Below are 27,242 nucleotides of genomic sequence, written 5' to 3'. Positions count from 1 at the left end.
GTCACCGTTTTCCTTCCTATATAAAAAGTATGGGCAGAAATAGGAAATAAAACAAACAAAATCAAAATAAAATGAGATGGGATCCCTCTCAAAGAGATAGAATGCTAAGAAAGTGAGTTGACCCACTGTTTTTTCTTCTTTTTTAGCATTTTTTTTTGCCAGGAGTCCTCCAGATGAGAAATAATGATTAAGTGTATAGGTTCTGGCACACGCCTGCCTCAATCCATGTTCGATTCCTGTTGCATCCTATGTTATGCAATTTTGCTCAGTGATTCATCAATCAATGTACAAATATGGTACTTTAGCCTTTACTGTAGTTTGAATTATGTGTGCGTTATAGTGCATTTTTTTTGACATTCTTAAATCTGAATATTACCAGATTCCAATAACCGTAAATTCCGGACTATAGAGCGCACCTGATTGTAAGCCGCACCCACCACATTTTAAGAGGAAAACCGATTTTGTACTTACACAAGCCGCACCTGTATATAAGCCGCATGCTCCCACATTAAAAAATGTAAGACAAATCCAAACCCAACTTTAAGTCACGCGATTGAAACTAAATGTCCTTCTTTAAAGTACACAGTCCAAAAATCACAGCCGGTAAAATGTACGGAAAATGACAACGGTACTTAAGGATTGATGTACCGTTGAAAGTAATCCAAGGAAAAAAGTGTATATTTCTAAGCAAAGGGGGGAATAATATAAATCCACTATTGTCCGCCGCGTCCACAAACAGGTCTTTACCGGTCCCCACTTCCTATCACCCCCCATTTGTTCCTCCCCTCCTTTTTCATTCGCCCGTGCAAAACATATCAGAATAATTGTCTAAAATAAATACAAATAAATAGATTACAAAAATATACAGTTGCAAATACATATTATACATGTCTTACACATATTTACAAAGAAAGACGATACACCGAGAGAGTTTTCAAAGCTTTAATAATATAACTTTCATCCCAAACGTTGCCTGTGACAGGGCAGTTAATGGTAGCAACACGCTAGCAAGACAGTAGACATACCGTACTTGTAAAAATCACGGTAAACTGTCCTCATCTTCCTCCTTAGAACTAGAACAGTCGTCTTCCTCAGTGTCTGAAAGAAACTGTCATATAGACGTCGTCCCGCAGCCTCACTGTCGCCGGAACTCTCATCCACTCCTGATTATGTGCCCTCCTGTCCGTCTGCGTCATGTGCCTTTCTTTTTGCATTTTGCATGATGAGGGTATATTTACGCTAATTTAATTTATGCACAAGCCAAGAAGTTGCAGTCTTCCTCGGCGCATATATTCCACCGGTCTAAATCTTACCTTTTGTACTCGAGCGCCGCTGGCGGTCGTTAGAAAAATTACATAAATTGGCCGCATCACTGAATAAGCCGCGGGGTTGAAAGTTTGGGAAAAAGTAGCGGCTTATAGTCCGTAATTTGCTACTTCCAACAGTGCAAGCGCTTGTCGATTTTTATCATTCCTTTTCTTCGAACACTCCCGTTTCGGGTGGATTAGCGGTACGTCTAGGTCAGGGCAATCTATGCGTTTTTTGCCGAGGTATTATCTGCTGGCATCTCATGTGATGTGACAGTTGCCTCCTCCCACAGTCCGTTGCTTCTCTTGGGAAAGTCGGTCTGGAGGCCGATGAAAGACGAACGCTGTGGCTTTTGATATGCATTCCTGCCATAATCTGCTAACACTCTTAGAGGGCGCTTAAGACTGTGGCGAAGGCCTTACTTCGCAAGATTAATAAGAGTCGTACTCTTCGGTTCCTCCCGACATTTGTTCTCCTCTGGAATTTCCTTTTAAAGTGAAATCCCCGAAGGAAAGAGAGAAAAAAAGCAACGTTAGCTAAGCTTGTCAAACACTAATGAATCTGTGTTGTCGGTGCTGGATTAAAGGTGTGTTAGTCGAAAAGGGGGAGCGCTGATTAGCTTGAAAAAGATGTAACACGTGAGTGCCGTATGATATGACATTGGCAAGGTCGGAGGAGGCCACAGCAAAGCAGCTCAGTCTTCTACCATGAACGTTTTCTTTTTCAAAAGATAGATTGATTTGACATGTTTCAGGGGAACACTATGGACTAATAATCACCCCCCCAAAAACCAATCCCTTGTGAAATGTTTTTAATGTTTAAGCACTGTCTGGAACTCATGACAAAAAGTTACCAGACACCAGGGTAAACAACTCTGAAAATGTACCTTCCCCATTTTTTCACGAATTGAAACTCAATAAGACGATTAATAGCCCAAAAAAAAAAAAAACATTGTTGCAAAGTATTAAGGATTTATAATCAGAATATATAACAGAACAACCTTTTGAAATTAGGTTTATTATAAATCTACTTATAACATCGCTGTTTTCCATCTGCCATCAGTATATACCTGTATTTACTCACCTTCATTCATGCAATGTTTGCATTGCGTCGTCTGCTACGAGCCACGTGAACTCCTCTTTCCACGATGGTTTTCATGTACGTTTACGTTTTGTAGCGTCATAAATTGTGTTAGCTTCTTTTGAATCTTTCTTCTGGGGCTTATGTTTTGGCTTCATTCCTAACCACTTCTCCATTTGTTTGTGTTCTCTGCGCGTCTACTTTGGAAAATTATATGCAAATGTACGACCTTTAACCCTCGTAAAAGTCTGGAAGCACAAAGTTATTCGATGCAGGCTTCTGATTGGCTGCTGAGTATGCAAATTGCCTAACGAACCGAAATTCCCAAACTGAACGCAGATTTCGAAATCGGAATAAAGCAGACGTTTTATTTGATTTGAAAAAAAAAACGATTTTTTTTTTCTTGAAAAAGTTTTACAACCCAGGCGTCCGGTCAGATGTTATTTCAGACACTGGTATAAGGCGCAGAGAATAATTAGTAAAAGTTAGGGTTGTCTGAACATAAATATTACCATATTGATTGTCTTTGATGTGACTCGTACTTATTTAACCTAAAATTGCTCGCTGTCTTCATCAAAATGGATAAAATTACAAATCAGACTTAGAACCATGCCACACGCACATCGATTATATCCACCTTTTTTAACGATGGTGATTTTTCTTCAGTCGTGGTTATTGTTATTTGGTTTAACTCAAATGCTCATTCAAGCAACGTGACGTGCAAAGGGTCAATATAACACGCAAAATTTGGATAGAATCAATTTGTTTGCGTAACTATACCAAGTATTACAGTACAGTACTGTATTTGTACGATGATTGATCAATTGAAAAACGTGTGCTTACTACTTTCATCACAGTGCCAGAAAGAAATGTTAAAGAATGGAGAAAACAGTAAGCCTTGAAAGATATAAACAAAATGTCTGATTCATTATCAGATACACCAAAAGAATTGATTTCCTCCTCGTGCTTTTCTGTATTTATTTTCATCTTTCATGATGACATTTTTCCATTCTCTAACATCTGTTTCTGGCACCATGGGTGAAAATAGCTGGATCGTGACCAAAAATCATATGCCTTTTGGAAAATAATAGTAATAAATAGTAATCTAGTGGTTGGATTTCTGTGCATTCACTGCATACTATGTTTTAGGAGTTTGGTCAGCGAAAATGCTCATCTGATCACTCATTGCACTTATATATAGTTTATAAAATGTAAAATGCAGGTAATAATATTGTGTTTTATTAACTGAATACACATCAACCTTCCTTTTAGTCATTATCTTTCCAATTTCCTCCTTCTTCCACACCCTCTCACATTTAGTGACCTTATAACTAGGGTTTGCGAGACCCTGCTGTCTCTTAGGGAGTAGAGATAGAGAGGAGAGTATGCTCAGTCCCCTCGCTTCCTCCATTTAAGTCGCCTGTTATGACACGCATCGGACTCTGGTGGGAGAATTCTCTCACCTCTCACGAGGAGAGGCCCCTCACCACAGGGGTGAGAACGAGCAAGAGAGTAGAACCTAGAATATTTTGATCCGTAGTCAGACGCGTTATCTATTGCACCACTGGCCCTCTGAATTTGTTGGTGATAAGGATAGTGGGATGTTTGGATGCTTTCTAAAGGATGGGCAGGGCACCTGTATGATGCGGCAGGGGTAAACCAGTGAAAGCTGCCGGGCCCTGCTGTTGAACAAAAGAGTGTGTTTGGGCATTTGGGTTGGCCATGGTCCAAAAATGTTTGTGTGTGGTTTTTTTTTTGCTGTCGGTCACCCCTCTTAAGGGATATGACCAAGGTAGATATAGATTAACTGAATATACATTACAAAAGTCAAGCATTTTAAAGGTTTGTTACAACCATTCTAACCTAAGATTGTATCGTGTGTACTTGTCACATATTATAGATAGGTTCACGGCCCGTATGTGCTCATATGCCCTTCCCGTGAACTTAAATTTTTCCCAGCTGTTAAGAAGCAACAACCAGCGACCACAATTTTTCCTGAGAAACAAGTTCTCAGATTTGTTTATATTCTGCCACTTTCCAGCTTACTCTCTCTGGGGTTATATGCAACCCTTCTACTTCGCCTGTAAATTTAATCTACTTTGTGACAGATTCTGGCTAGCGAATGGAAGTGATAAGAATACTTCACTTATGCATCAATCTTGAGCACATCCCTGTGGGAGGAATCTATTTTTTTTTTTTGTCTGCAAAAAAAGGAAAGTCGCTCCAGAAATGGGGAAGGCTGCTTCCTGAGCTAGAACATTTGGTGCTGCCCCTTACATCTGCCCTGCTTCATGTTATTCTCACATGCATAGTACATGGGCGAGCACAAGGCCGGCATAACAAGATAATAAGCTCGGGTTGCACAGAGTCAGTACATAAATGCATTCGCAGCTGTTTTAGAGATACCTAGTCTTGTGGTCAGCGAAAACACTCAAATAGAAAGATGTGTTCTCATTGGAATCAAATAAAACTTGGCATCCCTGCTAAAGTACCATATTTTCCACACTATAAGGCACACCCAATCATAACTCCTAAAGTAGTTTCTTGTCTTATAATTTATCAGAGTCTGAAATAATATCTGCCCGGACGACTGTGGCGTAAAACTTACAAAATGTCTCCGCCAACCTTTTCAAATCAAACGTTTGCTTTATTACGATTTTGAAATCTTCGTTCGGTTTGTTTGGCAATTTGCATACTCTGCAGCCAATGAGAAGGCTGCATCAAATAACTTTGTGCTTCCGGACTCTCCCGAGCGTTATAAGGTCACGCATTTGCATATCATTCTCCAAAGTAGACGCACAGAGAACACAGGAAGTGGTTAGGAATCAAGCCAAATCATCAGCCCCAGAAAGATTCAAAAGAAGCTAACAAAATGTATGACGCTACAAAACAAACGTACAGTAAAAGCATCGTGGAAAGAGGAGTTCATCTGGCTTGTAGCAGACGATGCAACGCAAATATTGCATGTAAATACAGGTACATACTTATGGCAGATGGAAAACAGCGATGTCATATACATGCAATGAATGTTATAAGTACATTTATAATAAACCTCATTTTAAAGTGTTGTTCTGTTATATATTATGATGATTAATCCTTAATACTTTTTTGCGATGAGTCGTCTTATTGTGTTTCAGAGTTGTCTGCCCTGGTGTCCGCTAACTTTTTGTCATGAGTTTCAGACACTGATTTTATACATAAGAGGTATTGTTTATTTGTTGCGCTCTTTATATACACTTACAGTATATAATAGTGCAATACTAATCAAACCTAGGTCACAGCGGTAAAGGAAGCTAAGGTATTGGTACAGATGACATACGAAAGCTCTTATCTCATGATCAAACTATTTGTACAGCGCTTGAAACAATAATTTGCACAGTGCATTCTGATAGGCCAAACCAGGGGCCACACGAAAGAACAAACATTCTGTCGGGGGCTGGACTAGTAGATTAAAGAAGAGATAGAGGGAGAAACAAGAGATAAAAAGACAGAGAGAGAGAAATAAATACAATTACAGTGTCTGAGAGAGGCACCTGCTTTGGAAACATTAAGTTGACATATTTCAACCTGCTGCTTGTTATTCTCTTGTGCTTCTCTGAGTGTTGTTTGACACCTGTGGGCTAAACAGTCATTGCACTTCTTCACCTGTGCATCAAAAATGTTGCAGTTTACTATGCATACGTACGGAAAGTATCTTGTGGAAAGATTGCTGTAGGGGTGGGACAAAAACAATTGAAAATTTTGGTCGTTTTTTAAATTCGACGTAGCTCCCCGGAATCAATTTTTGTGACGTTAGGTCTGGTACGTAAAAATGCAGAGGGAAGAAAGTTTGCAACGAGAATTTAAGCTGGTGTGCACAAATTTTAAATGCATTGTTTGAAGATAATTCATGGTTCATAATGCCTCACCCCTATCAGAATGCAAATCATTGTTTCTGGTACTGTGAGTAAAAATTATGAGGTAAGCTTAAATGTGTTTTTGTGTGCCAGAACCCTCACCACCACAACAAATCTTATCACAAAAAGTGAATCGTGATTGCTCAAACTTGATAAAACATGATGTAGTATATAAGAGGCACCTTAACGTCCAGTACATGCAGTAACTCAAGTTCACTCACACTGCTTCTTCTCGTTTAGGCCGCGTAGGAATCTGAGCACGGCATCCCAAGACTGGGGCGGAGATTATCCACCAACGGAAGGTGCCAAGGATGACCCTCGACATTCCGGATCACACAACGGCTACCTGGGAACGCCCAACTTCAACGCCCGCGTCCTGTTGGAGACTCAAGAGCTGCTAAGACAGGAGCAAAGACGCAGAGAGCAAAAATCTGCACCGGGTCCTGGTAGTATAGCCCAAGCTCCTGTCCAGAACCCACCCAAAACCAAAGGACCTTACAGACAGGATGTTCCTCCATCACCAACTCAATTGGCCAGGCTCAGTCACCTTCATCAGGGTCTAGAGAAAGGGAGGCCATTTTATTCCTAAAGCTTGTGCACAGTCTCTGAGATTTTTGCTATTCAAAACGCTTCATAGATGTGTTTCCCATTTCGAGACGGAGCAGCTTTGTTTGGAAGGCTGACCTACTTTTATTAGGATAGTGAGATAACAAATTGGCCGTTACTACAGTCTTCCCTCTCCAATTCAAGTGATGCTTGATAATGATCCAGGTGATCAGAATCACCAAAAAACGTGCAGGATATGAGTCTCTTGTAACTGGACCTTCGCATTAGATTTTTTTTTTATAAAAGGGACACTGCGTAATATTTGAACACTAGATGGGGCTGTACTGCAACTGAATATAAGTGCTACAAAGCACATGGAAGAGTATTAACTACAGAGACTCAAACTGCACCATAAAGTTTTTGGCAAGATGATAGACTATTACATAATATAAATAAAAAATTCAAATCTATTAGTTCTTTTAACCAGTAGAACATTCTAAATAATGTATAAAAACGGGCACTGAACAAGCTGCGGTTAATCATAGACAATTCATTACATAGCATCCTCTCCAACAGAAGAACAGCTTCTGATCTCTTCTTCCTCATGCCATGAGGCTATTTAACTCCACCCGGGGGAGTAAAAGCCCACATTTGCATATTACCCTATTTTTATTACAGTGTGTATTTTCCGTAGCACTATTTAAATACTCTATAACAAAACGTTATATTGGGTATTTTTGTATCCCATATGTTTATTTTATTTTTCAACACAAGGATGAATAAAGTATCTCTCTAAAAGCATTTTATCTAGCAGTTTACAGACTTGCACAAACAAGCATTTTAGTACCTTAACTCAACTTAATAGAAGAGTGAAACGTCAAGAAGTGAAGGTTTGAGAAAGATTTCAAATAAAACTGCTCTGTTTATGGATTGTCTAACACATCGCGAGGCAAATCTCATAATGAAAGACCTGGGATTCAGAACTTTTGTCTGATATCACTTCAAAATTGCATTTGAAAGGGACTGTATGAAAAAATTAAGACTGATATTGATAAATATTCAATTAAAAGCAACAAGTACAAATGCTGTGATACATTAAAGTTTTAATTTGTGTATTACTATGTAATTTTTTTAAACTCCATGAATCATAGTACTTTTAACTGTACAAAAAATAAGGACTTACTATTTAGAACATATATGTACTGTAAGTGCCTTTTCCTCCCTACTCTTTTAGTATGACATTTTAAAGTGAAATTACAAGAATGTTAATGTCTAGATCTATTTTTCCACCTTTGGGATCTTTACTTTTTTCAACAACGGGTTACATGTATTCTATTTTTTTCTTAGCTACCCAGGGATTTCAAGGTTATTGATTAATATATTTGATGGGAAATGATGTAAGAAAGGACTGCTGTTCCTTAATACTTTGTGGTCAGAGCCCCTATTGTGTTAAAAGCTAAATATACAATGGGCCTGATTTGGGTTTGTTATCAGAGCTATGCTATTTTGGGCAGCACTTGGTCAATAGTTGCAAAGTTTAGAGTTATCGAATGATTCGAAATGCCCCTTTTACAAAGTTGATATTAATAATACAGTAAACCCCGGGGATACAATCCTATGGTAATAACTAGCTAATACCTTCTGAACACTAAAATAAAACGGTATATAGGAAGTACTATGTACGTGTATTATATGTGCATATGATTACATAACTCAATTTACTAGGGTCTGAGAGAGGTTGGGCCAAATCGGGTTTACGAAGGCAGACGCTCACCAAAAGTCCCCTTAAAATCCCCTTCCAAAATCAATTGGTTTACCATGCATTTTGGTACGGGGTGTGATTTGTGTTCCACTAGACTTTTGTTAAACAAATATGTGTCTGTAAAATGTCACCAGTCACTGAAATAAGTCATGCCACATCTCATTGGAAAGCGTAAAGTCTTAAGATTCAAGATATAAAGACCATTTCAATATATACCCATCATAACTCAGCAAAGACATCATGTTGCAGCCGTCAAATTCAATGCAAGTACGCAACAGGAGCCTCCTCCTGAATCCGTGTGAAATATTTACTCCACATTACCCGATAATACCGACAGACGGAAAAAAAATCTGCCTAAAAGCATGTCTGCTTCATTCGAAGTTTCTCATTGTGATTCATTTGTTTTGCTGCAAAACTCCCATTTGAAAATAACAGACTTGTCAGATGACTTACAGTACAGCTTTTAGTCTCTGACCTTTCGATTGACACCAATCTTGGCCAATAGCAGGCATTTCTCATGGTCCACAGACCGCATTAGCCTATGCACTGATTGGCTTGTTTGATAAAAGAGTGATCACCTTATATTGTTCCAAATATCTTTAGCCAGTTGTAATCAAATTGAATAATGATTGACGCATTGGTTAACCAATCAAAACTGTATGCCATTTTCCGAGGGTGTATTCAAATCAGAGCCGAAAATAACGTGGGCAAGGCTAACCGTGATTCATTTACAACTCTTTCACAATGTCTAAAAAATTAGCCATCTTCGAAGGTTTTAGGGTTGTTAACGCCTAAAATACAATCTTTAGTTCTTCAGATTTTGATCAAATTTGACAAGGTAAAGCTTCAAGCTATTGTCTCACCTTTTTCCCAGATGCTGTACCCATGCTACACTCATCTGCAGGCCAGAATTAAAACCTTTTTTTTCCTGTGTGTCCAAATATTAGGAGCACTTGCAGTGATAACAGTTTGGGACAAAACTGTCCATATTCTCCAAACGGTTCAAAAAAGGCATTCAATTTTACTTTGAGTATGTCTTGAATTGGGATTTTAGGCACTATACTTTACCCGATAGAATACCTGTATTTTCATATTGCCGTAACGCAAACTAATAGTCGATTCTGTATGACGTCAACCAATAGAAAATTGACATCTTAGAGACATAACTCATTATACACACACATAAAGAAAAATGTGTCCTTCATAAGTTGTTGTTGATGTCGTATAGTAGGTCAAATACCGAGTAGCCGTATCCCAGGGTTTTACTGTATTTAAGACAATTTGAAAAACTTCCTGTAAAATTAAATTAAATGTTATCTTATCTTTTTTTTTGAGTAAAAAAAAATAAACAAATTATAAGCAACAACATCGATTAAGGCAGCGCACAGTTCTAAGGTCTTGGGAACCTCCTGAGTGGGTTCAAATCCAGCTACCGGACTTACTGTGCGGAGTTTGTATGTTCTCCCCCATTCCAAAGACATGCATTTCAGGTCGATTGGCCGGTCTAAATTGTCCCTAGGTGTGAATGAGCGAGCGAGTTGTCTGTCCCCATGTGCCCTGCGATTGGCTGGCAACCAGTTCAGGGTGTCCCCTGCCCACTGCCCGATGATTGCTGGGACGGGCTCCAGCACCCCCGCGACCCTACTGAGGATAAGCGGTGCAGCTAATCAGATGAGAACATCGATTAAAATTGAACATGTGAGTGACTAAAAAAAAAAAAAAAAAAAAACACTGCTTTAAAAGGTTGATTCTGGGCTAATTCAAGAGTACGGCAGGTTACCGTCTATGGCCTAGCATGGTTATTCATCTCAGGCATCTGCTCCAATACGTCAATGAATATGCTTTCGGCTCCCGAGTGGGAGGATAACAAAACGCCGACTCTGACCTTGCCGACGATTCAGTCAGAGGCGTAATCGCCCGGATTCCTCAGAGTTTCTTTAGGAAACTCGAGGTTAGCGCTCTTTTGTTGTGTTTTGCTCTGTTGATTCTGAACCCTTTTCCTCTTTTGTGCATCTGAATTGCTTGCATAACGCGCTAAGAAAGGGCTAAAGCTTGTTTCCCTACCTTTGTATGCAAACCTAAATAATGTTGTTTTTCTATTCAAGTGTAAAAATCATTGTGACTGTTCATTGTATTTACATTCCTTTGTTTGATGATATGAATACGGTACTATAGTGGTATGAAAATGTATCATTTTTACAAGAGAGTACGATTAAGAAGTATCTTTTATGTACGGTACATGCAATTAAAAAGAAAGTTTTTAAACAACTTACCCAGCCTTGCGTTTTCTTGATTCTGTCTCCATCTTGAGCCAATTCGAAGTAGATTGTTATTCTGAATCTGGAAGAAAAACACTAAATTATTAACACTTTCTTTTTGTCTTCACAATATAAACCGAAGGGACACATTGGGATACAAAGAAATTGGCTGAAAGGCCAGGCCAGGAAGAATATATATATTTTTTTTGTATCTATTGTTACAGTCTGCAATCACATACTATGGCAAGTAGATAAGGAAAAAATAGCGTGGGTGTTTCCCATTTTTCTCATATCATCGCGGATATTTCAATAAGACTGTCATGAACCAGAACAGGATCAGGACCCAAACGCGTGACGTTACTCACACAAGCCTTTTATTTTACGGGAAATGGGGAGTCATGGACGTTAGACAGCAGTCTGGCGTGAAAAGATGAGAAGAGATCGATACCAATTGCCCGAGTTGATATCGGACGGATGGTGTTGATACCGGACAGGACGGGACAGACAGGATAGATAATGAAACAGGATATCGAAAATAAACAGGACAAAAATAGACAAACAAAACTGGAAATCGAAATTAAACAGGACAAAATAAACGGGAACAATACCGGACAGGGAATACCAACAGGAACAGGACCGAGTCGAAACCCACGTCTTGCAGGGCAGAAGTTTGTTCACAGACTGACAAACGAAAAATGAGAGCACTGAGCTTAAATAGACAGAAAGCCAATTTGTCAATGAGCCACAGCTGGTGCCACACAGGCGGGGCCAAAGACGAATCTCTTTTTTGTAAACATTCTATCCATGCAAAAATCGGTGCTGTAGACATCCACATAAAGGTACATTTTATATATTTTTTTAGATCTAGAAATAGACCAAATTGGTTTTGAAATACTCCAAATTTAAGCTAAATGTAATACTGCGTTCCTTTCATATTATAACGTGTATTAATAAACAAAATGCAGTGCTTTTCATTCCATTTCATAAACTATGTGTTTATCACTCAAGAAGAGATCCGCAGGTTCGAGAGCCTTCTCCATTCGAGCCTCAGTCCTGTGGAATGCTCTTCCCCCACATTTTTTATCTGCAACCTCAGCGGAAATGTTTAAATCTAAACTTAAAACACACTTCTATTCCATAGCATATGAATAACCCATGTTTTAGGTTGACAATATCTGTGTATTATTTGCCCTTATGTATGTTTTAGATCAGGGGATGGTGTCATAATAGTCTGTAGTTTGCAGTAATCAGTGGTTTGTGCAGCCCTTGGAGACGCTTTGTGATTCAGGGCGTCACAAATAAACATGACTTGACACATATTCAACTCGTTTTTATAAATATATATATATTTTTTTATCATTTTATGCATATTATATTTTAAAGTGAAAAGATGAAAAATCCTAATGAACCCATGTGGCCTGCAGGCCGTGGTTGACCACCTCTAAGCTCAACAGTCAGAATATTAGGATGACTGTTCTTTCATTAATCACTTCATAATCATTCTTTGAGCTAACCAGATATGAACTTGATACTGCTGATGCTTTTAAAAACCACCAAAAGAAAATATTCCCTGGATCTCTCATCTGGCCCACAGATCTTCTTACCTCGCTCATAATAACCAGACGTCCAATGTCTTCGGCCGCTCTATGGCGAGGTATTGGCAGCTAGTCAACACATCCTCAGTCGAGGCCGCAATAAAATGAGATCATCCCTGTTCCTCCCGTCCCTTATTGGAGTTTTTATTGGGAGCTGACTCGACGTCTTAAAAAAAGCTCGCGAGATGGTGATGAAGACAAAAACCTTACTGGAGAGGCTAACGTTGGGTTTTTGGTGTCAGCACTGTTGCCAAGCCTGCAGGAGAAGTGCTTGGAAAATATTCAGACGGTCATTTAGGGAAGACATCAACTTGATGATTCCTATTCAACTTTAATATTTCAACATTTGCAGTGAAGGATATATGCCAAAATGTGCCTGCTAGGCTAGCATACAGCATTAGAGCCAAAGATTAATAATAACAGTAACAATAGGCCAGAATCCACTGCTAGCAATCTATAATAACATGGGAAAAGGCATCGGCTCTCATCATCGCACATTTTTTCCTCACAATACCACATTGTACAACACTGTTTTAGCTGAACAATTTCCCATAATGCCTCATTACAACATCATACCATGTGGCACAATGAGTGAAAATAGTATGATGAGGAAATAAAGTCCAATGCCACTTCCTATATAATTGACAATTTTAGTGGCCTATTGGTTAGGATTCGGCGCTCATGCTCATTGCCACAATCCCGGTTCGATTCCCGATCTATCCAATACTGAGCAAATGAGGTCAGCCATGATGGTTCACCGATCAATCATTGCTCAATTGCGGGGACATACAGTAATCCCTCGGTAATCGCGAAACATTAAAATCTGCAAACTAGAAACCTTCCTTATTTATCGACATAAATATTTCATTATTCAAGATTAAACCCAATTCACAGGCTAAAATATCTCTCATCTCATTAGCCGTACCGCTTATCCTCATTAGGGTCGCGGGGGGGCTGGAGCCCATCCCAGCCATCTTCGGGCAGTGGGCAGGGGACACCCTGAACTGGTTGCCAGCCAATCGCAGGGCACACGGGGACAGACGACTCATTCGCTCATTCACACCTAGGGACAATTTGGACCGGCCAATTCACCTGAAATGCATGTTTTTGGAATGTGGGAGGAAACCGGAGTGCCCGGAGGAAACCCACGCAAGCACGGGGAGAACATACAAACTCCGCACAGAAAGTCTGGAGGTGGATTTGAACCCACGACAGGTTCCCATGACATGAACTGTGCCGCACAAGCGCTAACCACTGCCCCGCCGTGCTGCCAGGCTAAAATATGTTTAAAATAATATGACTATACTTTATAAACTGGTTTTTACTAATAACTTCTGTACTGTCATATTAAAAAAAAAAAAAAAAAAAAAAAAAAGCTGTTTCACTGTACAAAGACGCAATTCACTTCACTTTACAAAATGTTTAACCGCTATAATATGACCATAATGGGAAACTGCATTTGCCTTTCGGTTCTTCTGTACTAAAGTACTAAACTCAACCATTTTTGAAAAAGTGCCAAGGAGCCACTAGAGAGCGCCACATGTGGCTCCTCAGCAAGTTTAGAGGTGCAAGTTTGTTGGTGATAGAAAGGCTAAACAGCTAAATATCCTATCAGAATGCAGGACCCAATGCATGCTTACAAAGCACAATGCAGTAAACCAGGAATAACTGAAACTGTCACGGTTGCCATGGCGCCCAATTGGCCCCGCCCGTGTGGCGCCAGCTGCAGCTCGTTGAGGGATTGGCTTTCTGTCTATATTAAGCCCAGTGCTCTCATTTTTCCTTTGTCAGTCCGTCAACAAAACTCTGCCCCGCAAGACGTGGGTTTCGACTCGGTCCTGTTCCTATTGATATTTCCTGTCCGGTATGGTTCCCGTTCATTTTGTCCTGTTTAATATTGGTTTGTAGTTTTGTTCCCGTCTATTTTTGTCCTGTTTATTATATTCTCCAGTTTTCGTTCCCGTATAGTTCGTCCTGTTTATTTTTGATGTCCTGTTATCCGTTATCTATCCTGTTTGTCCTGTCCTGTGCGTTATCGACCCCATCTGTCCGATATCAACTTTTTTCTGTATCAATCTCGTCGGCCTCTGGCTCCCTATCATTTCATGCCAGACTGCTGCCTAACGCGCATGACTCCCCATTTGCTGTAAAATAAAAGGCTTGTGCGAGTAACATCACGCGTTTGGGTCCTGATCCGGTTCGAGCTACCTCTGTACTAGCATTCTAAAGGCTTTTTTAGGTTGAAAAAAATGCGTGTATACTCAAGTAAACACAGCTTGAGAAAAAAATAAGGTACGAAACTACCCGCAGCCCATCGGTTACCAACCACTGCATTAAAACAACAAAATGTACTATGCAAATCAATGTTTCTGGCACTGTGAAAAAAAATAATGTAACAGGTATAAAGTGCCTTTAGTTTTTCCCTTTTGGCCCCATGCGAGAAACCTCTAAACGACGAGGAATTAAATTTCCTTTGAAATACAGCGAATAATGCTGTATAATCTTGGACAGATTTAAAGTACAGATACCAAAAACTCTTCCCCAAAGCTCCGTTAGATTTACAAGACAATAAAAGGCGAGCTTCAGCCCAGCATGGCGTCCAGCACAGCGTGGGACATATTGGGTGCTGTTCCATAACCTCTAAAAACCCTGATTTCTTTATGGTCCATGACGGCAATAAAACTGTCGTTAGCTCCTAAAGTATCCCCCGTCTCCATGACAATCATGCTAACGAATGGCTAGCTTAATGAGTGACAGAAGAACGCTCTGACATCTGAAAGCCAGGCGAGTAGATCCATGTGCCGGCAAGAGCAAAGGTCCACACACAAATAAGGCGAAGGAGATTTTTTAAATTCAAAACAGGGACACTAGAATTGAGCTGGAAGTCTCGTATGGTGTCCCGCAGGGTTCTTTTTAAGGGCCCCCATATATGCTAACGCCACTAAAAACATCAGTAATGTTCCGAACCTTTTCTTCCGGCAGTTTTTTTTTTTTTTTTTTTTTTGGGACCTCATTGTCAGTCTACACATGGTCCCCCTTTTCTAGTTCTTTTCACATCCTCTGACATTGTTTTATGTTTCCTATTTGGTTTTTGGGTTACTTCCTGTGCTAACAGGGATCCAACTATGTTGTGGGTCCCTGCTGCTAACGGGGCCATTACATGAAAACACATTTTAGTATTTGTACATCATTTTGAGCTGAAGGGTGTTCAAAATGAATGCCTGAATCCTAATGACAAAACGGTTTTATATAAATTTCAAGGTTTCTATGATATTCCTAGTGGGGCGGCAGTAGCTCAGGAGGTAGAGCGATCGTTTTAGGATTAAGGGATCCCAGTTCGAATCCCGGCTTGTCCGTGTTACATGCCGAAGTGTCCTTGGGTAAGACACTGAACCCCTAATACCCCCAATAAGCAGGTTAGCGCCTTACATGGCTGCAAGGCCGCTATTGGGAAATGTGGAGCACATTGTAAAGTGCTTTGGGAAGTCATTGACTTGAAAAGCGCTATATAAATGTAGATCATTTCATTTCATTTCATGGTCCTTATTGAATGTTAGTTAAACAACGTTACACATTTTAGGTATGTTTTAAGTTGTGATATTTTGATATTTTTTCTATAATTGTCAGTTTTACATAACGAATTTGATCTCTTTTTTTCTTTTCATTTCCAAAAATATGATTCGGTAGAACATGTTTGAATATGTTTGGAGCCCAGACCGACTTTACTTCCTTAAAGTACTCAGTATGTTGACTGTATAAAGTTTTTTTTCTTATCATTTGTGGTCACTGTGGTTTAGGCAGTAATACAGGTCAATTTCTGGTTAATATTTTGCTGTACATTTGGATTTTGCTATGTTTTTACCTCTTTTTTAAACTATATTTTTGTTTTGTTTTAATATATACATTGTCAAGACCAGAACGGAGACCGGACCCATTTGCGTTGCGTTTCTCACAAGTTTTATTGGAAGAAAGAGAAAGGGTTGCACCCACAATCGGGTGATTGCGGGAAGCAGGTCGCTCTGAACGCAGAAGTGGACCTTCCGTGGCGAGCGATGGCGGTGTCGGGAACGGAAAAACGGGTCAGTAGCCAGGACAGAGAGAGCAAAAACGTCTGGGTCGGAAGCGAGTCATACGCCAGGAAAGGAGAGTAGACGTTTTCGGGGACAAAAAGGTCGAAAGCCGGGATGGGAGAATAGACATGGTCAGGAGTCAGGGTCGAAAAAGTCTTGCCTAGTGTTAACTGAGGTTCGCAGACGGACTGACAAAAGGGAACGGATAGGAGAGGGTATAAATAGGGACAGGGAGCCAATCAGAGTCCGAAGCAGTTGGTGCCAAAGGAGCGGGCACAGGTGGATCACATCGGTAATCATGACAAACATAACAAAAAACTTAAAATGAGCAGAATGTATCTGCCAGTCGATCATTACTTTCCCCCCAAAAAAATCAGTTTTACTTTGTGTAAAATAAGAAAATATGTATTAAGATCAGGTAACTATACACAAGGTTTGAATTTTACTATAACAGTCTTTCGCTGTGCAATCTTCAGCTTCATCCCAAAAAAAAAAAATCGAATAAGAATGTCACAGTTACTTGGTTGATCACTGGAAGAAAACAAATATACAGAACAATGGCAAAGATAAGATTGAGTGATTTAATGCATGACATGAGACAGACGGCTTGAAAAACCTAATACCTACCCACACTATTAATAAAATGTGTACCTAAACATTAGTAATTATCCAGCTATGTTGAGAATGAAGATTAATATAGTGGTAAAAAACTAAACGTAAAACATTTATTAAACCATTTACGGTACTTTCAAGCGGCGCTATAATGGCAGACACTCGTATCACCATTTATATTCCGCAATCATTTCCTGCATCATTGTAGTCTTTGTTTTCCACTTATCACTAACTACCTGGGACCCATTATTATGGACAGAAAAGGGAAGTAAAACAGACAAAATCACAATAAAATGAGGCGAGGTCCCTTTTGAACACAATCGGGACAGCGACGCTTGAACAGGAAAAAAAGATCGAGCATGGCTTTATCTAGTCAAGTCAAGGTATGTTTACTTGAATAGTCCTTAATCACGAGGAGTCTCAAAGGGCTGCACAGACCACAGACTATTGCAAACCACAGACTATTATGACACCATCCCCTGATCTAAAACCTACATGAGGGCAAGGAACAACTCAAAAACATGAGGAAAATGACGAAACATTGAGAAGGGACCGCACATGAGGTAACCCCCCTTCCAGGATGACCAGGCTACAAAGGATGTTGCAATAACAAATAATACACAGATATTGTCAACATAAAATATAGGTTATTCATATGCTATAGAATAGAAGTGTGTTTTAAGCTTAGATTTAATCTTTTCCACTGAGGTTGCAAATTAATTTTCAGGGGGGAGAGCATTCCACAACACTAGGGCCCGAATGGAGAACGCTCTCGAACCTGCGGATCTCTTCTTGGCTCTTGGGATCACTAGTAGACCAGCATTGTTAAAGAGTTTAATTAATTAATTTCCTCATGCCATGAGGCTCCCTCACTCCACCCGGCAGGGTAAAGGCCCACATTAAACATCACCCCCTACATTGCATATTACTGAATTTTATGCAATGTATGCGACAGAAACAGCTCGAGACCACTCACCACCTGCAATGGATTGGATTTAGAGGTAAGATCGGGCCAAAAAAAAGCACCCGAGCCCGACGCAGGCCCGAGGGGTATTAAACCCGACCCGGACCGAGCCCGACTAATTAACTGGATTTGCTGGCCCGGCCCGAAAGGGGCCCGAAATTACATATTTTATTTATAAGGAGGGGTGATTTATGATAACAAATTAAACTCTGCCTTTTGTTACAACATCTAGGCCTAAGTTAAATAAAACTGTATAAACATTTACATCTTTTATATTTCTGTGTCTGCACTGCAGATGTTACATTAAGCGACAATCTGTCATTGACGGTTTTTTTTTTTTTGAGGTAGCGAAAACATTTAAGGGCGTCCGTCATTTTGACGACTTGATCATTGGGCCATAATCCACAGCAGCAGTAGTAGTACGTCCTTAAGATTTTAGCGCAGCACTTTCATTGAGGGGGTGTTGACGTGTTGTGCCCTTTTCCGACTCCTATGCAAATTCCCCCCCCCGATCGTATTCTATATAAAACGCTTATTAAAACAATAAAGCGAGCTAATTATAATAATTGGGAGATCCTAGTCTATATAACGCGTTTATTTAAACAATAAAGCGTGATTTTATTCTGCAAATTGCGTTTTTTAACGCGGATGAAAATGTCACCAACGTCAATGTACGCTTCCGACAAAAGCGATCGTATTCTATATAAAACGCTTATTAAAACAATAAAGCGAGCTAATTATAACAATTGGGAGATCCTAGTCTATATAACGCGTTTATTTAAACAATAAAGCGCGATCGTATTTTACAAAATGCGTTTGTTAATGCGGATGGAAAAGTCACCAACGTCACTGTACGCTATGATTTCCGCAATTACAACTAATTGTACACAAATAATATTTATTTGATTTACAACAAGTATTCCTTGGTCTAGTATCCATAAATAGTTTAAGTATATATTTTTAATGAACATATATTTATAATTATTAATTAATTTAAAAAAAAAAAAAAAAAAAAAAAAAAAAGCAGGACCGAACCCGACCCGACCGTATGACTGACATTTCAGGCCCGACCCGGCCCGAAATTGCCTCGGGTTCGGGTTCGGGCTCGGGCCATAAATCTTAGGTCTAATTGGATTGGATTGCAATATGTATTCTGTTTAGCACTATCTAGATAACGCGCTACAGTGGGTATTAGCACGTCACATTGGGTATTTGTATATTGTATTCTTTTTGCTTTATTATTCTATTGTTCTCAGCACAGGGATGCTGCTGGAAATGTGAATTTCCCTGTGGGGATGAATAAAGTATGTATCTATCCATCTATTTATCTATTTATCTAACCCTCATTTTAATTTTCTGAGCACATTTTGCTACGGCAAAGACCTGCAACCCACCAGTTGAAAAACCCCGCTCTAGTTGTTATGGCGCTATCTCCGACACGAGGCACAGGAACATCGGGGACCCCGTGGACGCTTCGGATTGAAAACAGAAGGTGCTTCCAGCAGCCGTTTGATTGGCGACACATGGCAAAAGAGCCCATTAGCGACGAGAGAAGTGGATTCTCTCGCAAAGGCTCCTTTGATTCCTCAAAGAGCGTCTTAAAGGCGTTTGCCCTGCGTGAGGCGTCAACCTCGCACGCCAGCCACGTCGCTGGGGAATCCGCACAAGTTCCGCGCAAATAGCGATTCATCTTTCAAGGGTACGCTCCTGCGAGCGAGCCGAGCAAATATAAAAATATAGGGAAAAGGCTCGCATGCCGTTGACCGCCTTTGAAATGCTAATTTATGTTTGAAGTTTTCTGGTGCGGGGAAGAAATAAAAGCAGAACAATGAATGTGAACGTTAGCAAGGGTTGTTGTTTTGATCTTTTAATCGGCGTTCCCGAAGAATTCCGACTGTTTTTCCGACTGTTTCGCTGACTTATTTGATGACATCGAGATTTATTGTTCCCTTTCTTGCTGACTTGCAAACGACACTCTGCAGGTTATGCGAGATAATTCGGTCGAGCATTTGCCCCTATTTATTATCTATTTGTATGTGTTTGTCTTGCTGTCGGTCACCCCTCTTGAAGGATATGACCAAGGTAGATAGATAGCAGGGTTGGGTAGGGTTACTTTAACTGGATTACTTTCAATTACTTTTGGATTACTCCAATACCAAATATGCTAACAAAAGACAAAAGAAACTGAATATGAATAAAATTATGACTCACAACACGTGGTAAGCTTTCTCTCCTGGCTTTGATCTATTTGATCTCCGGCAGAACTAACATAAAATGCGACAGAAACCCAATGAAAAGAAATCCAAACAGCTTGCCAACATCATTTTTGCCGTTCCATGTATTCCGTTACTCCCCAAGCCTGCACAAATTTAGTCATTTTATTCATATTTAATTTCTTTTGTCTTTTATTAGCATATTTGGTATTAGAGTAATCCAAAAGTAATCAAGTTAAAGTAACCCTACCCAACCCCGTCACCCGTGAGTATTTTAGCCAACCATCCATCCATTACCTGCACAGCTTATCCTCAGTAGGCAGGGTTGGGTAGGGTTACTTTAACTGGATTACTTTAAATTACTTTTGGATTACTCCAATACCAAAAATGCTAATAAAAGACAGAAGAAACTAAATATGAATAAAATGATGACTCACAACACGTGGTAAGGTTTCTCTCCTGGCTTTGATCTCTTTGATCTCTGGCAAAACTAACATAAAATGTGACAGAAACAAAATGAAAAGAAATCCAAACAGCTTGCCAACATCATTTTTAGTAATTTTATTCATATTTAGTTTCTTTTGTCTTTTATTAGCAAATTTGGTATTGGAGTAATCCAAAAGTAATTGAAAGTAATCAAGTTAAAGTAACCCTACCCAACCCTGATAGATAGATAGATGAAACATAGTGGTGTTACGAACATTCGACTTACGTAAAACAGTAGACACGAACATTTTTTTCGGGATGTTGAAAAATATCCGGACATTGCCGTGAGTTAGATTTTTTATTGTGTGCACAGGACATTACTCTAGTGCTCCTTTTCGCCACTACCAGCGTGCGGCGCTGTGAGCCGTCACACAGCATCCACCCCGAAGAAGAATTCCAGCTTCCTCTTCCTAGTTTGTGTATAAACATACAGTGCTACGTGTACTAAATTTCCAGCGCGCTTAGAACTTTGACGTTTTTATTGTTTAATATCTCGTGCATCCATTCAATTTGGTTGGTGTGAAGTGTAAAAAGGCGCATCGTTTCATTTTAAATGAAAGTGGAATAAGAAGGGTTGATCCGGTTGAGAAAATGGTCGGAACGCTTTTGTTCGGCCACTTTTTACCACAGAGGAAGGTGCCTAACTCTTGAAGCTCATCTTCCAAAAGTAAGTTTAACTTAACTTTATTTATCTTTATAACCCATATCACTTTATGCTTAGCTCACGTTTTAATGTGAGCGAAGCTAGGAGGAAATCAATATTGCACCTCGCCTCTGCGCACAACCAACGAGAGTTAGCGTATTTATTAAAAGCCGGATACGCAAATGATTCGGATATTGTTGATAAAAATAGACCCTTGGTGTCATGTGGATAGATAGATAGATAGATAGATAGATAGATAGATAGATACTTTATTCATCCCCGAAGGGAAATTCACACTTCCAGCAGTCTACCCCGTTGTTTATTAACAGATTAACATGATGCCCGAGGGTGCTTGTAGCGGAGTGGATGACGTCACGCCAGTCCAAAAGTTCGACATTCCTGCGGCAGATGGAAATCTTTTCTTTGTGAGAATCCAGGGATACACCACCTCGTGTTAGCAAGTCCGCCTCCTCTCCGATTCCCCCCGGCTTTCATGTCTCTGTTTAGCGACGTTGAAGCCGGATTTCTCCAGGTGGCTCCGGGTGGCTACACGTTAGCGTCCGGAATGCTAAACGTGAGCCACGTTTCCGCAAAACACAGCAACTGCGCTCCCTGTGCGCTTCGATGTTTTCAAAAAGCACTCGATGATCCTATTTGGTCGTGAGTTCGCATTTACCATGATTACGGATGGTACCGAAGACTTATAACGCCGCTAGCCGCTTCGCTAGCTTCGGCTTTTCTTCCACCATGGGCCCCTTCATCACGCCGGCACGAGAATTCCTCAGGGCAAGGAGTTGAAATACACGCATTTCTTGTGCGTTAAAACCCATGTCCATAGGATATAAGTAATCCATAGTGTAGTTGTCAAAACGGGAAGAAAAAACACCGAAGATAGGAGCAGACAATAAAACAGTTGGGCAGCTGCTGGAAAAGGCAGCCGCTCGTGGCAGCGCCGCTTTGATTTGATTGATTGAGAGATGTAGTTGATTTCAATGTTTTGGGATTGGGGTCAGTAATATATTTATTTATATTTATTGCGCAAGTACAATAAAACACGACTGTAAAACCCTGTGTATGTTATACATAACTTGTAAAAGTATTTCCAGGCTTCAGTTCCGCGTCCTCGTCCTCAAGCTTCCCACCACAATTGACTGACATTTATAACCGAAATGGAGGGATGTCAATATTATCAATGTTTGTTTTGGCCTGTCAGCCAACTCAAGTCGTTTGGAGTTACCAAACATAGTTCCCTTCCAAAAAAAGTGCTCAGTAATATCCATTTCTGCCATTTACATTAAAATTCCAGTAGTTTGATATCGGGCTGACATGCTATTCTGCACAATAACACGTTTTTGGCTAACAAGGTTTATAGATTAAGGAACAAAAGCAGTCCAGGTAGGGAAAAGATTCAGCGAAGCGTCTCTGTATAAAATCTACATCGGAATAAATCCTGTAATCTCTTCTCAGTTTACGCAGTAGAGTGGCTGAAAGCAATTACTCCTGACATAGAATAAATACTCCAGCCCCCCAAACTCATCCTCCTCTTTTGCTCTACCATTCCCAGTGCCTTGCCAACAGTTAATCCTCTGAACTCTATAAAAATGCCTTCCCCTACCTCAACTCTATCACATACACAACCTGGAGAGTAAGAGTGAGGGATCGATCAAAACATTAATGTTATCGATACTAAGTAAGTACTTGAAGTGGATCGATACTATTGTCCTGGGATCGATACTTCACTCCTCCACTAATTTTCTCCAAGCGCCGTTTTTCTATGGAGACAGGACATCCCATCTCTCCCTTACCCAGGCTCCTCGGCCACTTTCCAAGTTAAAGCCAAAGTCATGACTGGCAAGCATACTTTTAGCAGCTCTCCCTACCTTGCCGGGCAGAAGAGAGGCACAAATCTACCACAAGCTAAAAATGACAGAGGCAAAACGGAAGTGCAGCACAATGTGGACTATACTTTTAAGTACAAAAAAAGGCGCTCGGTAAAATTTATAGGGAAAAGTGGTCTGTTACTTTGGCAACACCAAAAATGTACATAAACACATGAAAAGGGGAGCTACAAGATGCAACCAAAAAATATATGGTACTGTTCCTAAACAAAAACCTGTAAATCCCATGTCACCAGGACAACTGATCTAAACTTTATTTGCAATACTAAATCTTTTTTCTAAACAGTGTGCAATGGGAGGTACTTTACTTGTTTTGTGGACATTGTTATATAGTATTTGTATTTCCATTCAATTGCTGCTTTTTCGGTTAGACTCTCTTGGCTTTTGTTCTGAAACGATTGCAAAAATTATGTTTTTTTTATACTGTTGAAATTTGCAGTGTAGTTATCTAAAGGGACAGTGAGTAATATTCTGTGCCTCCTAGTGGCCCAAAAAATATATAACATTGATTTGAACGATAAATTAACAATGCCTGAACAATCATACCAATGTTAATTTTAACAAATATTCATAAGACGAGAAATGTGGTTTTCTTTTACACACTGGAATCCCTACGTACGGTCTCTGCCATGTTTGTCTGGGAACTTGCTGCTACGCTTTTGGGAAGCTAAGTCGTTGCCGTCGTTGCTGTTATGTTTCTGGACTAGTTTACGGGCTTGGGGCGTCGTTGCTTTCAGGCATTTTCCAGACGAATTTCAACATGTTACCTAGTATTCACTTTTATTGATGTTTACTATGTTTGAGTACTGTGACCAAATGCTAAATCCACCCTGGTCATCCCGGAAGGGGGATTACCACTTGTGAGGCCCCTTCTCAAGGTTTCCTTTTTCCTCACGCTGAGGTTTTAGTTTTTCCTTGCCCGCATGTTGGTTTAAGATCAGGTAATGGTGTCATTGTAATCCTGTGCAGTCCTTTGAGACATTTTTGTGATTAAGGGCTATATAAATACATGTGACTTGACTTGAGTAGACGTAGTCGGGGACAAAAAGAGGTCGTAAGCCAGAACGGGAGAGCAGACGTGGTCAGGACCAGAACGGGTCAAAGCCGGAGACGGACTGGAGCAAAAAAATGGGACAGGTCACTAGTTTTCGTTCGCATTAGACAATACAGTGCCACCTAGTGGTCAAACGATAATCATGAAACATTTTAGGTATTGTTTATCTAATTTATTACTCAAGGGGGAAGGGTTCCACAATTCTATGATCATGACATTTCTGAGCAAAAAATCAGTATCAGATTAGTGTGGATCCATGTATTTACTTGTATCAGATTGATACCAACATTTTCAGTATCGCCCACCCCTACTGGAAAGGTAATTTGAAATAGCTGTCAAAATCATGTTGCACGAGGGCACACACACCTCTTTGTTCTACCTTATCCCGAGCCCACCGTCCCCCACACATCCCCTTTGGCCTCATCTCAACACGAGAGCCCACTCGGACATCGCGAGAGCAGCGTCGGGTTATTATCTCATCTCAGTGGGATCCTCACAGGTGCTGAAAGACGGCCGCATGGGAGGATGGGGAAGGGAGTAAAGGGTGGGGGCCTCAATAGAATAAAAGTGGCTTTCTGTCTCTTTTTGGGGGGCTAAGAGGAGGAGGTTGGGGCAGGGTCTACCGCTGGTGATTATTCAACGGTAGTGGGGAGGACGTGGGATCCCGACACCTGGGGACGACTTCAGAAGGGGAGGTGGGGCGGTAGTGGAGGGGGTAGCAGACATCTGTTGCAGTCACAGCCGAGCAGCACAGGTCGCCTTCAACCTCGTCCAGAAATATTAATGACGCTGCCCTGGTGCAAATTAAGCATGCAACATATGAGGATTGCACACAGTGGTACCTCTTCACGTGGCTCAAATTCCTCATGGAATGATCCCGATGTGAAATATTGTTGGTGATAGGAATGAAAATGAAATGATCTGCATTTATATAGCGCTTTTCAAGTCAAGACTTCCCAAAGCGCTTTACAGTATGCTTCACATTTCCAAATAGCGGCGGTGCAGCCATGTAAGGCGCTAACCTGCTTATTGGGGGTATTAGGGGTTCAGTGTCTTACCCAAGGACACTTCGACATGTAACACGGAGGAGCTGGGATTCGAACTGCGATCTGTTGATCCCATGACGAGCGCTCTACCTCCTGAGCCACTGTCGCCACTGAGTGGAGAGGTGTTGTGAAAGGATAGTGGGATATTGGACGCGTTCTAAGGGATGGGAAGGGCACCTGTATGATGCGGTAGGGGTAAACCAGTGAGAGCTGTCGAACCCTGCTGTTGAACAGAGGTATGTTGTGTCACCCTGACCCGAGTGACATGGCCACTTTCTCGTGTCCCGGTTCATCTGGAGGGACGAAAGCATGACCAACATAGGTGCCGAGGTGCCTAAATTGTTTGGGAATTTGAGTTGACCATGGTCCCCAAACATTTTTGGGTGGGTTTTTGGCTACTTTTTCCCTTTTTTAATTTTCTTTGTTTTTGTATGTGTTTGTCTTGCTGTCAGTCACCCCTCTCGAGGGATATGACCAGGGTAGATAGATAGATAGGTCCGTAAGGTCCGTTCCCGGTCTCCCAAACGCATCCACTTAACCCTGAATAGCTATAAAACATATCTTCCTGATCACTTAACCCCTGAACGTTCTGACCGAAACCGTAACCCTAAACAAATACAAGTCCGTACGACGTCACCAGTCACTGAAAAACGTGAAAAAAGCTTCAACTCTTGGGATTGAACCATTTCAAAATCTACTCATCACAGAAACATCAATATCCGTCTGAACTAGATACCCGAAAACTATAAAGCCAGCGTAGCTTATCAATTAAAGTTCCATTGCAGTCATCAAATGAGTTGAATGTACGCAAAAATGAAGTCGTTACTTCTAGGACCGTCCAGTGAATCCAACCGTGTAAACTATTTTACTCCAAAACACATGACAATGCCGAAAGATTAAAAAAAAAAAAAAAAAAAATCCGCCTTAACGCATTTCTGCTTTTAAGACGTTCCTTGTTGTAATCCAAACGTTTTGCCACACAAGTTTCGTTTACAAATAAACAGAGCCATAAAATTATTCTTAATATGGCGGTTAGCCATGGTCCTTTTGATTGACACCACTCTAATAGACTTTTTTTCATGGCCCAAAGCTCGCATAGGCCTAAAAGGGCCTGTATTGATAAAAAAAAATTGCCTTTGATAAGCCTGCCGTGCTCATTGTTTTTGAGGGGTGAATATAATTAGCTGGTAATTATAACTGACACAATGGTTAGCCAATGAAATACCTAACATAATTGTATACAATTTTTTCGATATGTATTTAAAATGCAACTCAGGATCCATTTTTACCCAGCATTTTTCCGCGGAAGTGTGCACAATCATTGATTTACTTCTGGAAAGATAAGTCAAACATTTACAACTCTTTCGAAATGTCTAAACATTGGCCAATGTAAAATACACATTTGCAAATGTTTTAGTGTTGTAAACTGGTTGTCTCCCTTAGAAAAATACGAAAAAGGCCTTATCATTTGGCTTTCCAGAACTCATGGGAAAGGTCACAAAAAGAGATGCAATAGATTAAAAAAAATATGGTGCATAATAAAAACAAGTGGCCAGGATCAGGCCAGACTGCTTATGAACGTGATTCTCCTTCATAAAGCGATTTTTGTAAAAAAAGAATTTGTATCGAAGTGTGTGTATAGTACATATGGACGTTGCATGAATACCGCAAACCGAATAATTTATTTATTTGCTTTTTAAACAATAATCAGAGTCTGATTGTGAGGGTAACAGAGCAGAAATGATCAATTGTTTGTTCAACAGAAGCAACAACGCGGCAAGGTTACACGATATAACAATCGATTTTGTTAG

The 27,242-nt window shown here is 40.3% G+C and overlaps 1 protein-coding gene and 1 long non-coding RNA gene across 3 annotated transcripts in view; one reads left to right on the top strand and one right to left on the bottom strand.

Moving 5' to 3' along the window:
* Window positions 1-7,412, top strand: part of LOC148348797 (partitioning defective 3 homolog) — a 387,206-nt gene extending 379,794 nt beyond the window's left edge. The window contains exon 24 of the mRNA XM_088322738.1: window positions 6,525-7,412. Within this exon, the coding sequence (XP_088178864.1) occupies window positions 6,525-6,873 (349 nt within the window). The 3' untranslated portion in view covers window positions 6,874-7,412. The remainder of the gene's footprint in view (window positions 1-6,524) is intronic.
* Window positions 6,424-27,242, bottom strand: part of LOC148348796 (uncharacterized) — a 163,523-nt gene continuing 142,704 nt past the window's right edge. Inside the window, exons 5-7 of one of the 2 annotated variants that reach the window (XR_015847717.1) lie at window positions 10,866-10,932; window positions 6,784-6,843; window positions 6,424-6,678 (exon numbers count right to left, since the gene is read on the bottom strand). This is a non-coding gene — a long non-coding RNA (uncharacterized LOC148348796). Of the gene's footprint in view, window positions 6,844-10,865; window positions 10,933-27,242 lie in introns of both variants that reach the window. The other variant, XR_015847716.1, reaches the window with a different exon arrangement.

This window comes from Urocampus carinirostris, chromosome 18 (assembly GCF_059441175.1).
Source record: "Urocampus carinirostris isolate Australia breed hairy pipefish chromosome 18, RoL_Ucar_1.0, whole genome shotgun sequence".
Taxonomy (NCBI): Eukaryota; Metazoa; Chordata; class Actinopteri; order Syngnathiformes; family Syngnathidae; genus Urocampus; species Urocampus carinirostris.
This window is presented reverse-complemented; position numbering and strand designations above follow the sequence as displayed.